Source organism: Boleophthalmus pectinirostris, unplaced genomic scaffold (assembly GCF_026225935.1).
Source record: "Boleophthalmus pectinirostris isolate CB_2022bp ecotype Guang Dong unplaced genomic scaffold, ASM2622593v1 HiC_scaffold_22, whole genome shotgun sequence".
NCBI lineage: Eukaryota > Metazoa > Chordata > Actinopteri > Gobiiformes > Gobiidae > Boleophthalmus > Boleophthalmus pectinirostris.
In genome coordinates this window covers 27,976,980-27,995,496 of record NW_026571190.1, presented here as the reverse complement: position 1 = coordinate 27,995,496, position 18,517 = coordinate 27,976,980, and the positions used below count along the sequence as shown (strand labels likewise).

The following is an 18,517-nucleotide window of genomic DNA, read 5'->3' as shown; positions in this document are numbered from 1 at the left end:
TCCAAGTACAAAACCTGCTTAGCATGTAACAGACCCTCTCTCATTTACTGCAGATTCCCATGGGGTTACATATGCTGTATGTGAGAAAGCAGCACCAAGGGGCAGAGCTATTAATCTGGTGTATTGACATCCTGTTGATGAATAATCACATAGAAAACTGCTTAATTGGGTGATGAATATTGACTGGTCTCTATGTGAACATTATTCTGTATTTTATGTGCATTTTGCAGCTCATGAGGTCTTTGAATGCTAATCCATTTGTTGCTTTAGCATGGGCGCTGACGGGGGGAGGGGTCGCACACTTCAGAGGCCTGGGTCTGGTCAGAGCTCTACTGTATGTTGTCCGTTATGACTGATCCTGCAACTGCTGTGAGGGCTTGAGATTTCAGCTGAGTGTGCAAAGTCTACCTCCCTGTAAAAATATAATCCATGTACATATAAAATAGAGCAGGGGAGAGGGTAGATAATTTAACTGCAGTTAACAGAGATATCACACTTAATTAAAGTCTCAAAATGTGTGTGTGGGAGAGCACACATTTAAGCCCAAGGCTGTGGCGGAGGATCTGAGCAGCATATAAACAGCTCAAAATGGCATTACCAGTGCGATACTTCAGTATCCGAGGAAAAGCGAAGGGGGGAGGAGGAAGAGAGAGTGTTGCTCACACCCAATTACACAAACAAGGCACAGTGGCACTGTGCATCTGAGGCGGTAATGGCGCTGATTTATGGGTAATGTAATGGCTCTAATTGTCTAACAATCTAAGTGAGCACAGTGAGACAGATAGGAGCCAGCACTAGGTAGTGAAAACACTGGGGGAAAATGTGAGCTCAGCAGGAAATAAGATGTCACAAACGTGCTTTCCTGTTTAGCTTGTGCAGTGAAAGTTTGCAAAAGGAAAGTTGTCACGTTGTATGATGTTAATGCGTTTTTGTGATATAAATAATACCCTGATCTTTTTGCATGATGCAAAAAGTCTACTCCAGGTGGGATGCTTAAAACAGAAAAAGCAGATGGTGCTCATAATGTGATGTATGCAAAATGCAGCTCATCCATGTAAGAAGTGGACTAAGGGAGTATGACTTCACCCACAGCATTCAGCTACAGTCAAATGAAGCTCACAGATGCCAGCAAGTCATAGGGGAAAATTTGGAACCAAGTTCCATATTTGGAATTCTGATCTCAAGTATCATAGCAACCAAAGAGCCAATTCAGAGCCAGGTTATTGACGGTAATACCCTCAGTATCACATCGCTGGTTTGACAGGGAGCCGGTGCTTAGCAGCAGTGTCAATCAAGCCTGTTGCTAACGCTCTGAGCAGCGATCTCTGAGAAAGAAGTTCCTGATTTGTCTGTTATTAATCATATCTTGATTTATGGAAAAAATGGCAAAATAAAAAAACAAAACAGGATGCACAGCTGGTTAATACCAACTTTTTGATGAGGCTCACTGCAGCAGTTACAGAGAGAGGGGTGACAATTTTTCAGTGTAAGGTGGAGCCAGAGTGGACAGAGCCGGATGTGCGCCCATGCCCACTTCCTCTTTGGAACACAGCGGTTAGTGGATGAGCAATGTCCATTTATATATATACGGTCTATGGGCTCACCTGTGGCTGAAGCAGGGGCAGTCGGATGTGTGCCAGCAGAGAAGGTAGATGGCGCTGTCGGCCGGAGGCATCATGGCGGACCCAGGTCAGAAGAGAGTTCACCACAGTCTCCTCATCAGGCACATTAATGTCATCTGAAGTGAGCAGCCTCACCATCTCCTCCACGGGCAGCAGCAGAAACTCCTGACCCCCCACCACGTCCAAAAAGTGTTCCTGTCAGAGCCCAGAGGAAGTTGTACAGAGAGCAAGTCGGGCCGATTAGACTCAATTGGGAGGAAAATGGATGAATAATGAATGGCAAAAAGAGAGAGGCGGTGAGGGGAAGGAGTCTGAGGAATATTTTAGTGTAGGGTGAGAGACGATCAATGGCTGCTGAATAAAAAGGGAAGGAAATGAGGGCTTGAGAAAGGGCAAAGGATGATGGGTATAAGAAAAGCTGGAAAATACAGACAGGATGAGAAAAAGGTGCATTTACTTGAGTTTATAGCAAGAGTTTGAATGTAGACTTGGGAAGGTCAGTAAATGTAATGCCAGTTCAGTGAGTATAGTACACTACTAGAAGAAAGTGTGTGAAAGGGATGGGAAAAAAACATCTGAATACAAGAAAAATGGATCTTCAAGAGGCAATGCTTCTATTTTAGTCACCACAGCAACCATGAGGAGAAAACATTTATTGTGCATGCTTGACAAAAGGCACATTCTGAGTGCCAACTATGGGTTTCAGAGTAGGGCTGGGTATCACATAGAAGTGATACATACCTCGATACATAGGCCACGATACGATACATATCTTGATACAATGAGCTTCGATTCAATACGATATATTTAAAATTGATTCAGTACGGTTTAATAAAAAATAAAGGCTAAATCACGGCTGTGATACTAAAAGTCTTTGTTAAACCACTTCTTGTGAAATCCTGATATGACACACACTCATTTTAATCATCAAAAACAGTGAAAATGTCAAATGTGTTGCATAAACAAGTTTCCTTCCTCTGAACAAACAACAAAACTATAGCACTGTAACAAAATAATTTAGTAAAATATACCAAAATATAGTCTTGGTGATATCGATACAGCAACCCACAATATCAATACTGTATCATCATTAAAAGGCACAATATATTGATATTTCAATATTTTTGCACATCCCTATTTCAGAGTGATAAAATATTAAGACCATTTCCACAGCAATTAACAATTCAAAACTAAATATTATATCTTCTGAATGACGAAAAGTCCACAAAATGTTGCAACCCATGAACCAGTGAATAAAGCAACTGATATTTTGCAGTAATACAACACTAGGGGTGTTCTGCATGCATCTGTATCTGATGGAATGTTCAGCAGTTACCATGGTGACGCAATGCACACATTAGCAAACACTGACAAAAAAGTTTTTAGATTATCTGAAAATTCAAAATAGGAGCATTCACAGTGTCAGTAAACAGGATGCTAAGGACAAAATCACTACATAATAATAATAATAATAATAATGATAATAATATGTGTTATTTATAAAAACGCAGAAATCTTTAAGCAACAACTAGACAAAAGACCTACCATGGTGTAGTTATGGGCAGCCCTGTGCAGGTCGTGGCAGCCCTGAGCGTCTGCGTAGGAGCGGATCCCCAGACAATTGGACGGGTGGAGCTGTTTCATGAGGAAAGAGCAACAGGCCTGAACCACAGAGGACAACTGCAACAGACACGAGGCAGACAGCAGAGACTCAATGGTGTCCTCTCTCAGCTCAAGACGCCCTGAAAGCCAAGGAGATACAGTATATTCAAACAGATACAGTAAAAATAAGTAAATTCATTCAAAAGTTAGGACCAACATGAGTCACGATTAAATTAAAGCTGCATTCTGTAACTTTTTTGGTGAAAGATCTGCTCCTCTTCATCAAGATCTTCCACAGTATGGCATTACACATATTTATCTCCATAAAGACCAATATGTGACACCACCAAGCCTCAGGTCAGATCTGTGGAGAGGTGAGCCCACTCACAGTAAGAACACACACCTTTCAAGGTATTTCTGAGCAGTGAAAATACCTGTAATCAAATCAGTGCGAGAGATAAATGACTTTAATGCCTTACTGTGGAACATTTTGGGCAAAGCTATAACATCTCTGTGAAACAAATAAGTGGCGGACCCTCCATCAGAAAAATTATACATCGCACCGTTACGTTTAAGTGCATTTTGTGACAGTAAAAGTATCCATGTTTCCATCAAAGTAAAAAGAAAAATACATTGGCTTGTGACCCTCTGTACCTGTGTAAGCATACTGCACCAGGACCCACAATGCATCAGGGTCCACGCCCTCCAGCTTGACTTCATCCTGCTTGGCCTCACGCACGTCGCTGGTGAACATGGCAGCAAAGTAGTCGGACACAGACGAAAGGACGAGTCTGTGAGGAGACAGGTCAGTCGTCCGTTAAACGTGATGACAGTTTGAGACTGCAGAGGTTCGACTGATGAGACAGACAAGACTCCTCATTTTATAATGTTGTTTGGTCATAACAAACATACCTGGAGTAGTGTTTTTATGTTTCATTTATGTTTAACACACAAATCCTGTATATTTGGCTCTTCTCTCATACAGAAAAAACTCTGTTCTACCTTCTGATGTTATGTGGTAATAGTGTGTTTTTAAACTCCACACATTCACTAGAATCATTTTGATAATTTCAGTCCTGGAATTACCAGTCTCTACTGAACTAAAGGCAAAAAGAGCTGTTAACTTGAAAACTACCACTACATTTTGAGCTTTGGGGATGTAGACAGACTAATAATGTAGAATTACTCAAACATGTGTGAATAAAACAAAACACAACTTTGGGTATGTGACCTTTAAGTGTGAATATGTCATGTTGTCTTTTTTTAATATGTTCTTGAGAATCATAAAAATACAGAACAGAAAATGGTCAAACTTTCTCACAGTCTCACAGTGTTACTATAATTACTAATGCACATATGTATTCAGTCAGTCGTTGAGATATAAAGTGTCTTCACTTCTTCACCATCTGATGTGGGGTGTGGGTTTTTTGAAGATGTCTGAGAAAATTCGGTCCAGTGACTTGGTCGATGAGGCATGTAACGGCCACATCAGCAGCACCGCATCTGATCACTGCACGACTCAATATCTCTGACATTTCATCTAAATAAGGCTGAAAATACACACAGCCATGCTTACACTGCACTCTGCCTGTCACACCACAACGTTATATTTGCTTGTTAAAATGGATGCCGCGCAGATGTGGCGTTGTTTATTCTACAAACCAGCACAGTATGGTGTATGTGTGTGTATTAATATCTCATTACTGGATGTGACAAAGAGAGCTTGGCAGATAGCCTCAAGCATAGAACTGCAATGTTGAATCAGTGTGTGTATTTTTGTGTGTGCTTTCAATAAATATGTCAAAACAGACTATAGTCAGTGAGAGGTCGTGCTGACAGTATTCCAGTCAGGTCCAATCTCTTTCATCTCTGAGCTCAGGTACAGTGACGATGCCTTCATTTTTCATGTGGCTCTCCCATATGACTGGTTTTGAGTGACTACTGGAGTTGCAGCAAGAATAATCGTGATCATTGGAATGTAAAAATAATTGCAGGTTTTAATAATTGCTATCTGGACTATACAAACCCTACAGCACCTGCCCAAATATGTTTTATAGTAAAAACAGTGTCATTATTAAAGATTTTATATTACGCAAATGGACTTTTGTGAGGTTTGAGCCATGTTATAATGTTGTTATCTTGTCAAAAACATACCCATGGTTATGTTGTGTTTTATTGACACATATTTGAATTACCCTTTATTATTATTCTGTCTACATCTCCAAAGCTCAAAATTCTCTGTTCCACCTTGTGATGTCACCTTTTATTCAGTAGAGATAATTCAATCAGTCAATTCCAGGGACATTTGAGAGAAGAATTAAATATACAGGGTTTTGTGTTAAACACGTTAGAATGAAAAACAAAACAAAAAAATTCCACGTATATTTGTGGTGAGGAAATTTTACAACATAGATCAGAAAATAGTGTGATATGGGCCCTTTCAATCCCAAGTCATTTTTTTATCTGAGTTTTGTCAATAATACATTATTCATAAATATTGTATGTTTAGAAGCTTTTGAATAAAAATGTATCGAGTAAATCTCAGTACACAACAGAAATACTACCGTAATTTGCCTAGCCATCTAATGGTAATAATATTCACTGTCTAGACGACCACTAAACTACAAGCAAAATCTTTTTACACAAGCATGGATGTGAAAGAGACTAGTTCAGAAGTCACAGGGCAAAAGGAAAGAACGCTAACAAAATACTGCAACAACCAAAAGCAGGAAACAGGAGAGAGGGACTCAGGAAAAGAGGCCATAGTGTCCTGCTGGGTCCTGCTGTGAGGAGTGATGCAAGAGTGGAAAAAACAACAAAAACATCAGGATAACGGGACAATGGTTAAAAAAAAATCACTATTGTCCCCAAATCTACAAGCATTCATTTAACTTTTTATTTTGCAGTTCACTAATTAATTGTATTTTAGTTTGTAGTAGAGCATAAAATATTTTAAGCGTGTTAATTGCAGTGGTGGAAGGTAACAAAGTACAAAAGTAAAAGTACAATAATTAAGTATAATTTGTAGGTATCTGCACTTTACTTAAGCACATTTTACAATGGATACTTTTTGCTTCTTTGTCACTACATTTCAGAGCGTGTATCTGTATTTTTTTCTCACTACATTTTAGATCTGGACTGAAAAGTAAAAAGCAGTAGTAGTAGTAGTTTTCTTCATGGTGTGACACGTGCTGAAATGGCTGAGTTATTTTTAGCACATTTGAATTAAGGTTACATTTTATGCTTTAATTGTTCAAAAAATCACTGCAAAGTACTTTTACTATTTACTCTTAAAGTACAAATACTTCAGTAGTTTTATTTAAGTAGATTTTTCATTACTTGAGTAATATTTTGCCCCTGTATCTGTACTTTTACTTAAGTAACAAAATTGAGTACTTCATCCACCACTGGTCAGTTGTAAATGTTGAGCAATGACATTTTGGCTGATTATGAAATACTAAGAACAATATTAGAAGCCATTTCCTGAAATGTGTTTCCCTAAAGACGTGAGACAGGCCTCTATTTTGACAATGTTTGAATCCAGGCTCAAAACAGTTCTGTTTTGCTGTGCATAAGACTGAAAGGTTGTTATTTTTTTGTGTTCATTTTATGATGATTATTTATGTTTTGATTTGTTTGCATTATGATTTTAATGTCTCTGTTATTCTGTAAAGCACTTTGAATTACTTTGTGTACAAATTGTGCTATACAAATAACCTTGACTTAACCTTGACTTATTTTTGAAGACACACTTACGTAAAACTAAATATTTTTTAAGAATGCATGTGAAACTCATTTAAAGGTGCACTGTGTAACTTTTCTGGTGAAGGGTCTGTCAAATGCTTTTCTCCATGGATACTATGTTATTGCTTTGCCTGAAATGTTTTACAGTATGGTATTAAACCTTTCTATCTTCATGGAGACCGAACCAGACGAAGTTACAGGTCAAATCTGTCGAGAGGTAACCCCCAGAATTCCCGTTTTTCTGGATATTTTTGAGCAATAAAACCACCTACATTTTAATAAATGTAAAGTAGAGGTGTTTAATGTTATACTTTGGAACATTCCAGGCAAAGCAATAACATAGTATCCATGGAGACAAGCTGGTAACATGCACAGTGCACCTTTAACATGTTTATTAATCAGTGACGCACCATGGATGTGTTTTTAGCTGAACAATAGAACTATGAGAACAAAACAGGGCCCTTGTTTTTCAATAGAAAGTATACAGTGTGCATCTGTGACTGTACTCAGCATGTACTGTACAACGCATTTTAGTGACAGAGGTGTGCCCAGAAAGTGTGTGAATAAATCAAATGTATGCAAACGCTGCACAAAAATGTTCGCTCCATTAGGATTCTTGTACAGCGGGGTCATCTGTCTGTATGCCACCATCTGTGCCTGGAGCCCTCGACCAAATGAGGCAGAAGGAAAAGGCAGAGGAGGCAGAGAGAGAGAAGTGAGAGGAGGGACGCAGTCCTGCTTCATCTGTGAGAATAAGCCTCCTGCTGCTTTCATAGAGAGAAAGAGATGGAGACAGAGAGAGGGAGAAGAAAAGAGAGACTACTGCTGCTTTAGTGATCATAGAGAAAGAGATGGAGACAGAGAGGGAGGGGGGAGGTAGAGAAAGAAGAGAGAAACAGAGAGAGAAGAAAAAGAGAGAGAGAGAGAAAGAAAGAATAAAGAAAGAGACTGCTGCTGTAGTGAACATAGAGAGAAAGAGATGGAGACAGAAAGGGAGAAAAGAGAGAAAGAAAGAGAGAGACTACTGTTGCTTTAGTGATCAAAGAGAGAAAGAGAGGGAGAAAGAGGGAGGCAGTGAGCAAGAAGAGACGGAGACAGAGAGAAACAGAAAGAGAAGAAAAAGAGAGGGGGGGAGAGACTACTGCTGCTTTAGTGATCACAGAGAGAAAGAGATGTAGACAGAAAGATAGAAACAGAGAGTCAGAAAGACAGAGAGAAGAAAATCGAGTGAGACAGAAAGAGAGGAAGAGAGCAAAAAGATAAGAGGGAAACAGACAGAGAAACAGAGTAAGAAGAAAAAGAGACCAAGAGAAAGAGAGAGACAACCGCTGCTTTAATGATCACAGAGAGAAAGAGAAGGAGACAGACAGAGAAGCAGAGAGAGGAAGACAGAGAGCAAGAAGAGAGAGGGAGACAGAGGAAACAGAGAGATAGCAACAGAAAGATATATAAAAAAGAAAGAGAGAAATAGAGGGAGATAGAGTGCAAAGAGGACAGAAAAGAAAAAGAGAAACAGAGTGACTACCACTGCTGTAGTGATCACAGAGAGAAGCAGGTGGAGACAGGGAGAGAGAAACAGAGAGTTAGGGTTAGAGAAGAAAAAGAGAGAAAGAGAGGGGGACAGAGAGACAGAGAGAGAGAAACAAAGAGAAGAACAACAGAGAAAGAGAAAAAGAGAGACTACTGCTGCTTTAGTGATTACAGAGAGAACGAGATATAGACAGAGACAGGAGACAGACAGAAACAGGGAGAGGAAAAAGGGGAAGAGAGAATGAGAGAGACTACTCCTGTTTGACAAGTGTTTGGGTGATTGATGCATGATTCATAAGCTCACTTGACTTTGGGTGGACTGTTAAAAAATGACTAAAAGGAACTAAAAGGAACTCTTTATCGTCTATATCTTCTAGTACCACGCAGTTCTCCATGGAAACTGTGAAAACAAAATGATGTTTCAATAGATTATGTTTTCTGTACATTTATTTTCCACGTGGGTTGAATGGTCAACTTTTCTCAAATTTTAAAAAAGTTGGGTCACACGACATATTCAGTATGTCAAGAATGAATCTGAATCAGTTTATCATTCATCACGTAGAATCTGGACTTTTAAATATACTTTTAATTTGAAAAGTTCTTGTAATCTGAATCACATCGTGGCTCTCAGAGTAACTAGACAGAGGATGTGTCTGTTACCTGTGCGCAGGTATCCGCCTCTCTCCTGCCACCAGGATGACGTCACAGAGCTGGCGGGAGCGCAGGTAGCCCTCCATCTTGCGGAAGGTGACGTCGGCGTGGGACAGGGCGGTGAACAGGCTCTCCTCCGGACACGCACATGGCTCCATGGACACACAGGAGGACAGTGTGACGCTGCTGTTCGACGTCCTGAAAAACAACACATGAACACCAACATCAACCATATCACCCATGCACAAGGACAAAGGGACAAAGAGGAGACAGGAGCTTTGAGTCCATGAGCATAAAGTGATTTTAGGACAAAGACACATCTGTGAGGAGAGCCGAGCCAGCTGCAATGTGAAGCGGCCCTTTTGTTTGTCGCGCTCTCACACATATTTCTTCTGCCTCTCTTTTTCATTCAGTTCACTGTACTTCACAGCGCGCACAAAGACTCTTAATGGTCCAATTACTGGGGCTAAAGAGACAAATAAATTTCACTCAGTTTAAAGAAGATGCCAATTAAACGTCTGCAGCAGCTCAGCCTATAACCATATAAACCATGTAATGCATTTTCCCAGGTGTTTAACGATGCACAGGATGTGACAAAAACATGTCTCCATAATGTCAAGTATGAAAAAAGCAATTCCATCAATGAGTTACAAGCTCTTTCACTAAAATGCACTAAAATTTTTTTAGAATACGTAGACATGCTCCTGCTCCAGTGGAAGACCATGAGATATGGTTATGGCTACATCATAAACACATGCACTGTGACTGTTTTGTCTGTACAGAAACTGGGAACAAATACTACAGCCAAAATGACTAACGTTCAAAGTCCAACACCAGTGTATGAATAAGAAAAAGGGAAGCATAACCCTTCTGCAGCAGGAAACATGCTGAAGTGATTATCATGACATTGACCTTTAAGGCTCAAATTAAAACCATAAAGTGCAACAGTGACTTAAAATGAAATGCTAAATGAATGGTCCCTGTTTTTGTCCCTGGCTCCAGTCCACACCACCTCTTCACTCAGTGCCATAACACCAATCTCATCCATCACTCCCTGTATCCCGCTGTCCTCTTTATCATTGTTCATATCTGCGAGGTGTCTGGCCAGAGTCCCTACACGTTTGTTTCAGTGTGTGTGTGCAGATGAAGCACAACTAAATGCTGCCAGAGGAGAGGACTTTGAAGTGAAGGAAAGGCTGTGTTTTCTGTGCTTTTAATTGAGCCTGGCAGCCGTTCAAACATGGCCCAAAGAACAGCACAGAGACAGAGGGAGAGTGTGTTTGTGGTGTGCACACAACATGCCGACAGATTTCGAAAACTTCTTTGCCGGTGGACTGAGGCAAGGGCGCGCTCAGCTGTCAGTCAGCGCGTGCAAAACAATCACTCCCATCGGGTTCTTTGAGTTTGAAAAACAAAAATCATCGTCTTTGAAACAGATGTGCAGCAAACTGTACTGCCACGAGAACGAGAAGCAGAACATTAAGCTTAAAGGTCAATATTGCCATCCTTAAAATGCTCTGTCCCACCTTGTGATATCATTTAATGGAAGTTTTCAAGTTGACAGCTTCCATGTACCTTTAGTTCAGCAGAGATTGGCAATTCCAGGGCCGAAATTATCCAAATGATTCTAGTGAAGGTGCATGGAGTTTAAAAACACAAGGGGGAAAAATAATCATGTGGAACAGAGTGTTTTCTGTTGAAAGAAAAACCCAACCCAATTATAACAGACCAGAAAATAGCGTAACATGGCCCCTTTAAATGGGCAAAACAACTGAGTGGTTTTGATTCCCAGTCAGGGCAGAGCCTTTGTATTTGGAGTTTGCATGTTCTCCCAGTGTCTCGGTGGGTTTCGTCTGTTTTCACCATTTCCTAAATATTTAAAACAACTTAAAACATGCACAACTGACCAAGCCTCTAGATAAGTACTAAGTCCTTGGTGCTTTACTATGACTCTTGACAGACTGACAATAATACATTCTGTTATGTTATATTTGCAGAGGTTAAATCAGAGGTTACATTTGTGCCAGTGCTGGATTTTTGGTTGTTATTTGATTAGCACAGTAATATTATAACTCATTACAAAGTTCACCATGAGGCTAACTGTCAAATGTCCAAGGTTCTGCATTTTCTGCCACCTGTATGTTATTTGTAAGATCTGTTTCCACGTTTTGTCTTTCTCATTACATTTAATAAGGGACAGATGTGAAAGCTTGCATGATCTATGGTGTGAGAGATTGTGTTGTCATTTGGGAGTTGAGAGGAAGCGATGAGTTGGCTTCAGATCACTGTCCATCCACTCTGGGATTCAGAGCACATCTCTGTCATGATCCCATTTGAGACTCAGCCCTGTGTGCTCTCTGACTGTACACAGCAACAGAGGAGGGACACAAGCTCATATGACTGCACTACACACTCTCCAATGCATCCAATGGCTCCAGTGCTGTACGATGCAGGACCGATTTGTGCAAATGCAAATGCATAAAAGAATGATCATGGTACGGTTTTTACTTGTGGACTGTGACATTGCTACACTCTGTCAATGGACAGATTTGACAAAGTATTTGCTAGTGCTGTGCTGTGCACTATCAGTATTATGGTGGTAAACAGCAGTATACTGACAATAAAGCCAAGTACAGATGCAGAATGAGTGTTCTGCAGAATGTCATGTTCCTTTTCAGTGACCTACAGTAAGGGAAGGCGTTACTTTGTCAAAGGTCTCGTGTTGGCCAATGACCACCAGAGCAAAGGCTTGTAATCACTCCAGAGCCGCAGTTATGGCTTTGGAAAATCCCATTTCTGTCCAGCCTCTGTTCAATGATGGTGGTTCACCACATCCACATGTCAGATGCCAGGCTGATATCATGCCATTCCATGTGTCACAAGATGAATGCCGCCAATAGATTAACTTACCTTGGCCTGTTACACAATCACAACAGGGGAATATGACTTAGGAAAATAAACCTTCTCTACTCGGTTTCGACTCCGCGAAAAATCCAAACTTTTTGGGAGCGCGTGCAGCTGAGCGGACTGCCTACCTGCACGAGCTGGAGTCCGTCTCCGCAGGGTTGTTGTTGTTGTCCTCGGTGCCCGCAGCTGCTGGACCCGCAGACACGGGCTCCTCTTCCAGCCCGACCTGGGCGGAGGGCTCCGGGGGCAGATCTCCCGATGCCTCCATGCACGAGAGCGGACGAGGGCGACGGTGTGGCGGCGGAGAGTCCCACGAAAGAGCCGCGGAAGAGCTTCTGCACTCGGGCTGGCTCAGAGAGCGGGGACAGCTCCCTGCTCCAGCTCCGGTGCGACTCCCCGCAGCTTCTCCAAACTTTCTGTTAGTACTCCCGTGGCACAGGTTAGACCCGGCACTGCCGCTGGTTACCAGACCGCTAGGACCGCTGATGCCAACAGAGGCAGAGCTGCTACAGCCGCTTACAGACGCTCTGTCTCCGGGGCTACCGCCCGTTCTCCTCCCGGCGAAGTGCTCCAGTGGCGGGGAGTGGGTGGGAGAGAGCGCGGTGTGGCCGAACCACCTCCATCGGATCCGGAGAATCTGCTTCACGTCGAACTCCTTCCGCGAGGACGAGCTCGAGCCGCTGCTCGACATTCCCGAATCAGAAGAGGAAATGGCGGGAGAGCACGAGCTGCTCTGTTAAAGCCACACAGATGCACGCGACTCTCCGGTAACGGTAGTCTGGAGGAGAGGTGAGCGGAGACAGCCGAGTATAAGAGGAGAGAGAGAGAGGGGAGGGACAGGAGCACTACACACGGATGTGTCTGTGTACAGGAAGCAGACTGAACTCTTAAACATCAAATGAGTGCGCTTTATATAATATATGCTTTATATAAGCCGACCTATAAGCCTAGATTTGTAAAGCCTGTTTATTTATTGTCTGTGTTTACTTCATCATATAGGCTACTAATTATTTAGCATAGGCCAATTATGAAGTTACATTTAGTTGAAATGGTTCAAGTGAAGTTTTTCCACCATTTGTGACTGTTTCACTAGTGACTACCTTTTCTTGGACTCTTTGAAACCTAGTTTTAAATTTAGTTTTATGAACATTCAAACAGCTCTCCTTCTTATCCACACCTCTTTATTCCCTCCACTCTTCCACTTCCATCCATTTCTTCATCTGCAATGCAGCAGCTTTCAGAGACATGATGATCAGTGGGAGAGGGCCCTATGGGGACCATCCTTTCAGGTGCCCTCAGACCAGTCAACCAGAACCGGCCTCACCTTGGTCCAACCTCCACAGCCTCAGCTTACATGTGTTGAAGTTTATTCATCTTGGACTCTCGCCAACATTAGGGAGGAGACGTATTAGGAGCCCCACTTGAGGAAGAACAATCAATAAGTCAAGGAGGTGAGGTCAGTTTGTGATATGCATTAGACGTAAATTGGCACGAGCAGACTAATGGCAAGCACTGAGACTAATTTCTCCCATAAATAAGTGGCCACAGGGAGCAGATCATACAGTCTATTTCCATTTTACAGACTGTATTTGTAGACCTGGAAGAACAAGTTGCCTTTGCTCCATCATGATGCCTGACGATTATGAGCAGGACCTCCCCACTGTTAGGCTGGATCGATGCTGCAGGGTCAATACACACACAACTGCGTAAACAAAGACTGCATACACAAGCAGCAGCATCAAAAACTGAACTAGCCACTGACTGTATCATAGGTAACAAAAGAGTGGATCATATGTCAAGAAGAAGCTTTATATAGCCTAGTTTATTGAATTATTAAAGGTCCTACATTACACAAAGTTTACTCTTGTGAGCTTTAAGCCATGTTATAACAATTCCAGAGCTCAAATCATCCTAATGACTCAAGTGAAGGTGTATGGAGTTTAAAAACACAGGGCAGCACTTCCGGTATGACCACTTGACATCAGATTTTTTTTTTGTAACAGAGTGTTTTCTGTTTTGAGAAAAGAACTAAATATGCAGGATATGCGAGTTAAACGTGTGCATGAAACAAAACACAACTTCATGTATGTTTCTGATCAGGAAACAACATTAATATACAGTAGATCAGAAAATAATGTAATATGGGCCTTTTAATGATGAACTAAGTTAGTCTTATAATGTAATTGTTATGAAATGTGTATTTTTAATGTGTGTGTTCACCTCTCCTTTTGTAATATTAGTAAATCTGTATATGGTGCCTGACAAATAAAGCATAAAGTAAACTAAACCACACATCACAGCATTGTCTTCAAAGTAATCTCTTGAATCTAAACTGTAAAAGCCACACGATGACAGTGCAGTAGTGATGCTGGTGGTTGCTGAAAACTGGCCTCTGGAGGAGAATGAAGCTGAGATGAGGGGCCATTCAAAGTGACTCCCCTCCACTCTGGTCTAATCATTGGCCACTTGGCAGGAGCCACCTTGAGCCTGCTGCTTTTATTATCGCTCTCTCAGCTGCAGTTGCCCAAGACCATCACTCAAAATCCTCTGGTTCAGATTTATGGCTGCACCACATTGGTATATTATATATATATGCAGCCCGGAAATGACACCATGAAATCGCATTTATCCACACTTCACACTACAATATTATCCTGGCTATCTATGCACACTCACAAACTAAAACATATTGCTTTCCCCTGACACTATAATGGCACAATGAAATCCAATTCATGTCCACTTTGTAGTCTGCAAGTGTGCGCAAACACTTACAGATACAACTCAGTGCCAAATGTAAAAAAAAACAGGTAGCAGTGCCCCAGAGAGCAGTCGTAAATACATGTTTATGGGCATAGGAGTAAAACATTATCTGTCTGCTGTGGTGGTGATGATCGGGTGATCTTGTACGATTGATGAGTCTCTAAAGGCGAAATTGTAGCTATATTGACACGAACGAATGCTGTAAGTTTTATGCTAATATAACAAAAATAAGGGTTGTTTTCAGTCAGTTCAGGTTCTCAAAAATACAAAATATAATCCTGACATTAAAAATATATATCATCCTGGGACTCGAAGACAAAAATGTGTATTGCCATATATATTTCTTGTGATTTTCTATTTTGGAGGTAAATGAACACATTTTGTTAATTGGATTTTTATGTGTTTTATCTGTAATGGACACTGGGGACATTTTGGGGTTAAATCCACGTGAAGTTAACCTAACAAAAATGACCAACATCTCTGACAAGCTTCTACAGTCAGTTTTCAGACGCCCTTTTAATTTCTTCTTCTTTTTTTAAAAATCATAGTTCAGCCACAAACTAACACCTATTGAGATGTTTTATCCTAGACATGATAGCACCCTATAATCCTCCAGCCCTAATTAGGCAGAGGAACCTAGTCCCCATTAAAAGATCGACTGGTTAACTCAATGTCCACTATAAAGAACACAAATGAATGGCCTGGGTCTCAGGAACATATATTTAACTTAAGCTTTGGATCCCAATTTAGCCTTGGTTTATAGCTCTGTTTCAGTTCTGGTTCAGACTTTGGTTAGTCTTTCCTAATAATTCAGTTATAAATGTTGATAATGATGCAGATATTTGGATAAGTGGATATTTTCCAAAGTAACTGGCATTTATTATCATGGTATTCAAAACTGCCAATGCATGCTGCACATTTTTTAAAGGTCCTATATTGCACAGAATTGACTCTTGTGAGCTTTTATCCATGTTGTAATGCTGTTACCTCCTCAAAAACATACCCAGAGTTGTGTTTTTTTTCATTCGCACGTGTTTTAGTAATCCTTTATTATTACTCTGTTTACATCTCTAAGCTTCAAGATGCTCTGTTCCACCTTGTGATGTCATGTAGCAGTAGCAGTAGTAGTTCCTTTTTCCTTTAGTTCAGTAGAAATGGTCAATTCCAGGGCTGAAATTATCCAAATGATTCTAGTGAAGGTGTGCGGAGTTTAAAAATCCTGTATTTCCACATGACATACAGTACTTTTTGTTTGAGAGAAGAACTCAGCCTAAATAAGCAGGGTTTGTGTGTTAAATGTGTGTGAATGAAACAAACATAGATCAGAAAATAACATAATATGAGTCCTTCAAGAATAATGCCTCTTTCTAAACTCAACCTTTATATTTTCTCTGTTTCTCTTCTGTCCTTCTCAGTTCTGGCTCCCCGAGGTGCACACGCAATATCCACAAGGACAAATTCACGGGGGCCATTGTTCTACACACACACTGAATGAGTTGTGCGCCCACTTGCGTTGCATTCACGGTGGTGCGACAATGCAAAAGTATAAATCACAAGCTACTATACATGCTGCATGCGTTTACAAGGACACCGTCACCAGATACACACATCCAAATACACACACATGGGCAACAGCGTCCTTGAGAGGCTTAAGACTGGCCAAGCAAATAATTACCTCTCCACTTTGACACACCTCCACCCAGTGCATATAAAGTGAAGAGTTCTCAGGGCTCGTAAATCTTGTCCCAGAAGATAGGCCTTATGGAAAGATAATTGCAAATACGAGAAAAAAGGATTAGGGTTAAGGCTGGAGTCAAGTGGAAGAATATGAGTGTTATAAAGGTTATATAGAGGATGTAGTAGCTTCTATATGAACAAACTGATTATTCTGAACACAGGAAGTAAATCCAGCAGGTGTGTGTGTCTAGGTGACCAATGTGTCTATGGTATTTCTGACCACTACCACCTGTTTTTAAAGCTTCTGTTTTAGGCAAAATTTACTCATATGAGCTTTAAACCATGTTATAATGTTTTGTTTCATTCACACACGTTTGAGTGACCCTTTATTATTAGTCTATCTACATCTGCAAAGCTCAAAAAGCTCCGTTCCACCCTGTGATGCCATGAAGCAGCACGTCGTTTTCAAGCGAACAGCTATGTTTCACTTAGTAGAGTTTGGCAGTTCCAGGGTTGAAATAATCCTAATGATTCTAGTGAAGCATAGATAAGTCTTGGATAATGCGATGGAGCACTTCCTGTATTGCCACATGACATCACAAGGTGGAACAGAGTGTTTTTTTTAGTTATTTTTTTGCCTAAATATGCAGGGTTTGTGTTAAACATGTTTGAATGAAGCAACACAACTCTGTATGTTTTTGATGAAGAAGCAGCATTGAAACACAAATAAGAAAATAGTGTAATATGGGCCCTTTAATGTTGTGATATGTCATTGTAATCATTATTTTGTCATTGTTTTGTTCGTGTTGTCAAAACAGAGCACTCATGGAAAAATAGTCTGGTGCATTGTTTTTACCATTTGGAAGTAAAAAAAAAAGTGCACCTTCTCCTCCCAGTAATGAGAACCCAAATGTGTAACTCAGATTTCATTTTGTGAATTTGTATCTCATTTGAATAAAAATCAGACCACCTTCTGCTTTGTCACATCAGTCAGACGCAGAGCAGCAGATCAAGGGTTTGTGTATTCTTATCCCACGTGGGTGTGTTCTAAGTCTAGACGAAGCATTGTCCCAGTTTCCTCAGCTCTTTTAAAATGCATATCTATGAACAATTAAAGATGAAAACGCTTATAAATTTGGGATACACCATTATAGCACCAAGATTACAGATGTATGTTATACAGGTCCCCATGCCGTACTTACACTGCAAAAATAGCTAGGATATCTATTGTAGTTTTTTCACGATTTCACTTTTTATGTTCTGGTGTCCTTATAGCAAATTGCATTGAATTCCATCAAAAGTAAACAATTGGATATTACAAACGTAAACATTTATATTAAAAAAGACATAGTTTGCTTTCATCCGGGTATTTAGTACTATAACATATGTATGTCATTACATTTGGTTCATTGTAAACCGCAATATTGATCTGAAATAGCTTGGTAATAGAAAGGAGTTCAGTAACTTCCTGAAACCCCACCTCTTCATTGAAAAAAAATTCCGTAACAAGCAGCAGATTTTCATTTATAAAAAACACATTTTGTGACATTTTGAACCCAACTTGTATGACCCAGGGTCTGAACTTCTTCAATAACCGCAATAAAGCAGTAGGTGGGGACTGGGGGTGAAAACAGAGATTTTCTCAGCACTAAAGTCTTGAATTCAGGATTATTCAAACATGAATCAATCTAATGATAAGAGAATGCTAACATGGCTGAAATCTCACAAAAGTTAAATTTACATAATATGTTACCTTTCAAGCTGGATTTTTTTTTTTTTTTTTTGATGAGTATATTTTGTGTTTTCCCCCAAAAAAGTATTTTGCAAAAGCAGCAGTTTGTGACAAAATGAGACCACTTCATGCTGTCTGTGGCCAATAGTAATAAAGTGTTTTTATTTCTCATCAGTCCGGAAGTAAGAGGTTTTCCATCCCAGTTTCAAAAGCTTTTCAAAAGCCATGCACATGCCCAAACATCAATACATGCACATATTAACAATGTGTTAAAGGGTTTGTAAGAGCTATG

The 18,517-nt window shown here is 40.5% G+C and overlaps 1 protein-coding gene across 2 annotated transcripts in view; it reads right to left on the bottom strand.

The window, feature by feature from the left end:
* The window catches only part of klhl5 (kelch-like family member 5), a 44,867-nt gene that overhangs the window by 5,206 nt on the left and 21,144 nt on the right, over window positions 1-18,517 (bottom strand). The window contains exons 1-5 of one of the 2 annotated variants that reach the window (XM_020930536.2): window positions 12,185-12,823; window positions 9,159-9,347; window positions 3,879-4,015; window positions 3,168-3,364; window positions 1,605-1,817 (exon numbers count right to left, since the gene is read on the bottom strand). In XM_020930536.2, coding sequence (XP_020786195.1) covers window positions 1,605-1,817; window positions 3,168-3,364; window positions 3,879-4,015; window positions 9,159-9,347; window positions 12,185-12,747 — 1,299 coding nt within the window. In that variant the 5' untranslated portion in view covers window positions 12,748-12,823. Of the gene's footprint in view, window positions 1-1,604; window positions 1,818-3,167; window positions 3,365-3,878; window positions 4,016-9,158; window positions 9,348-12,184; window positions 12,824-18,517 lie in introns of those variants that run through there. The other variant, XM_055157825.1, reaches the window with a different exon arrangement.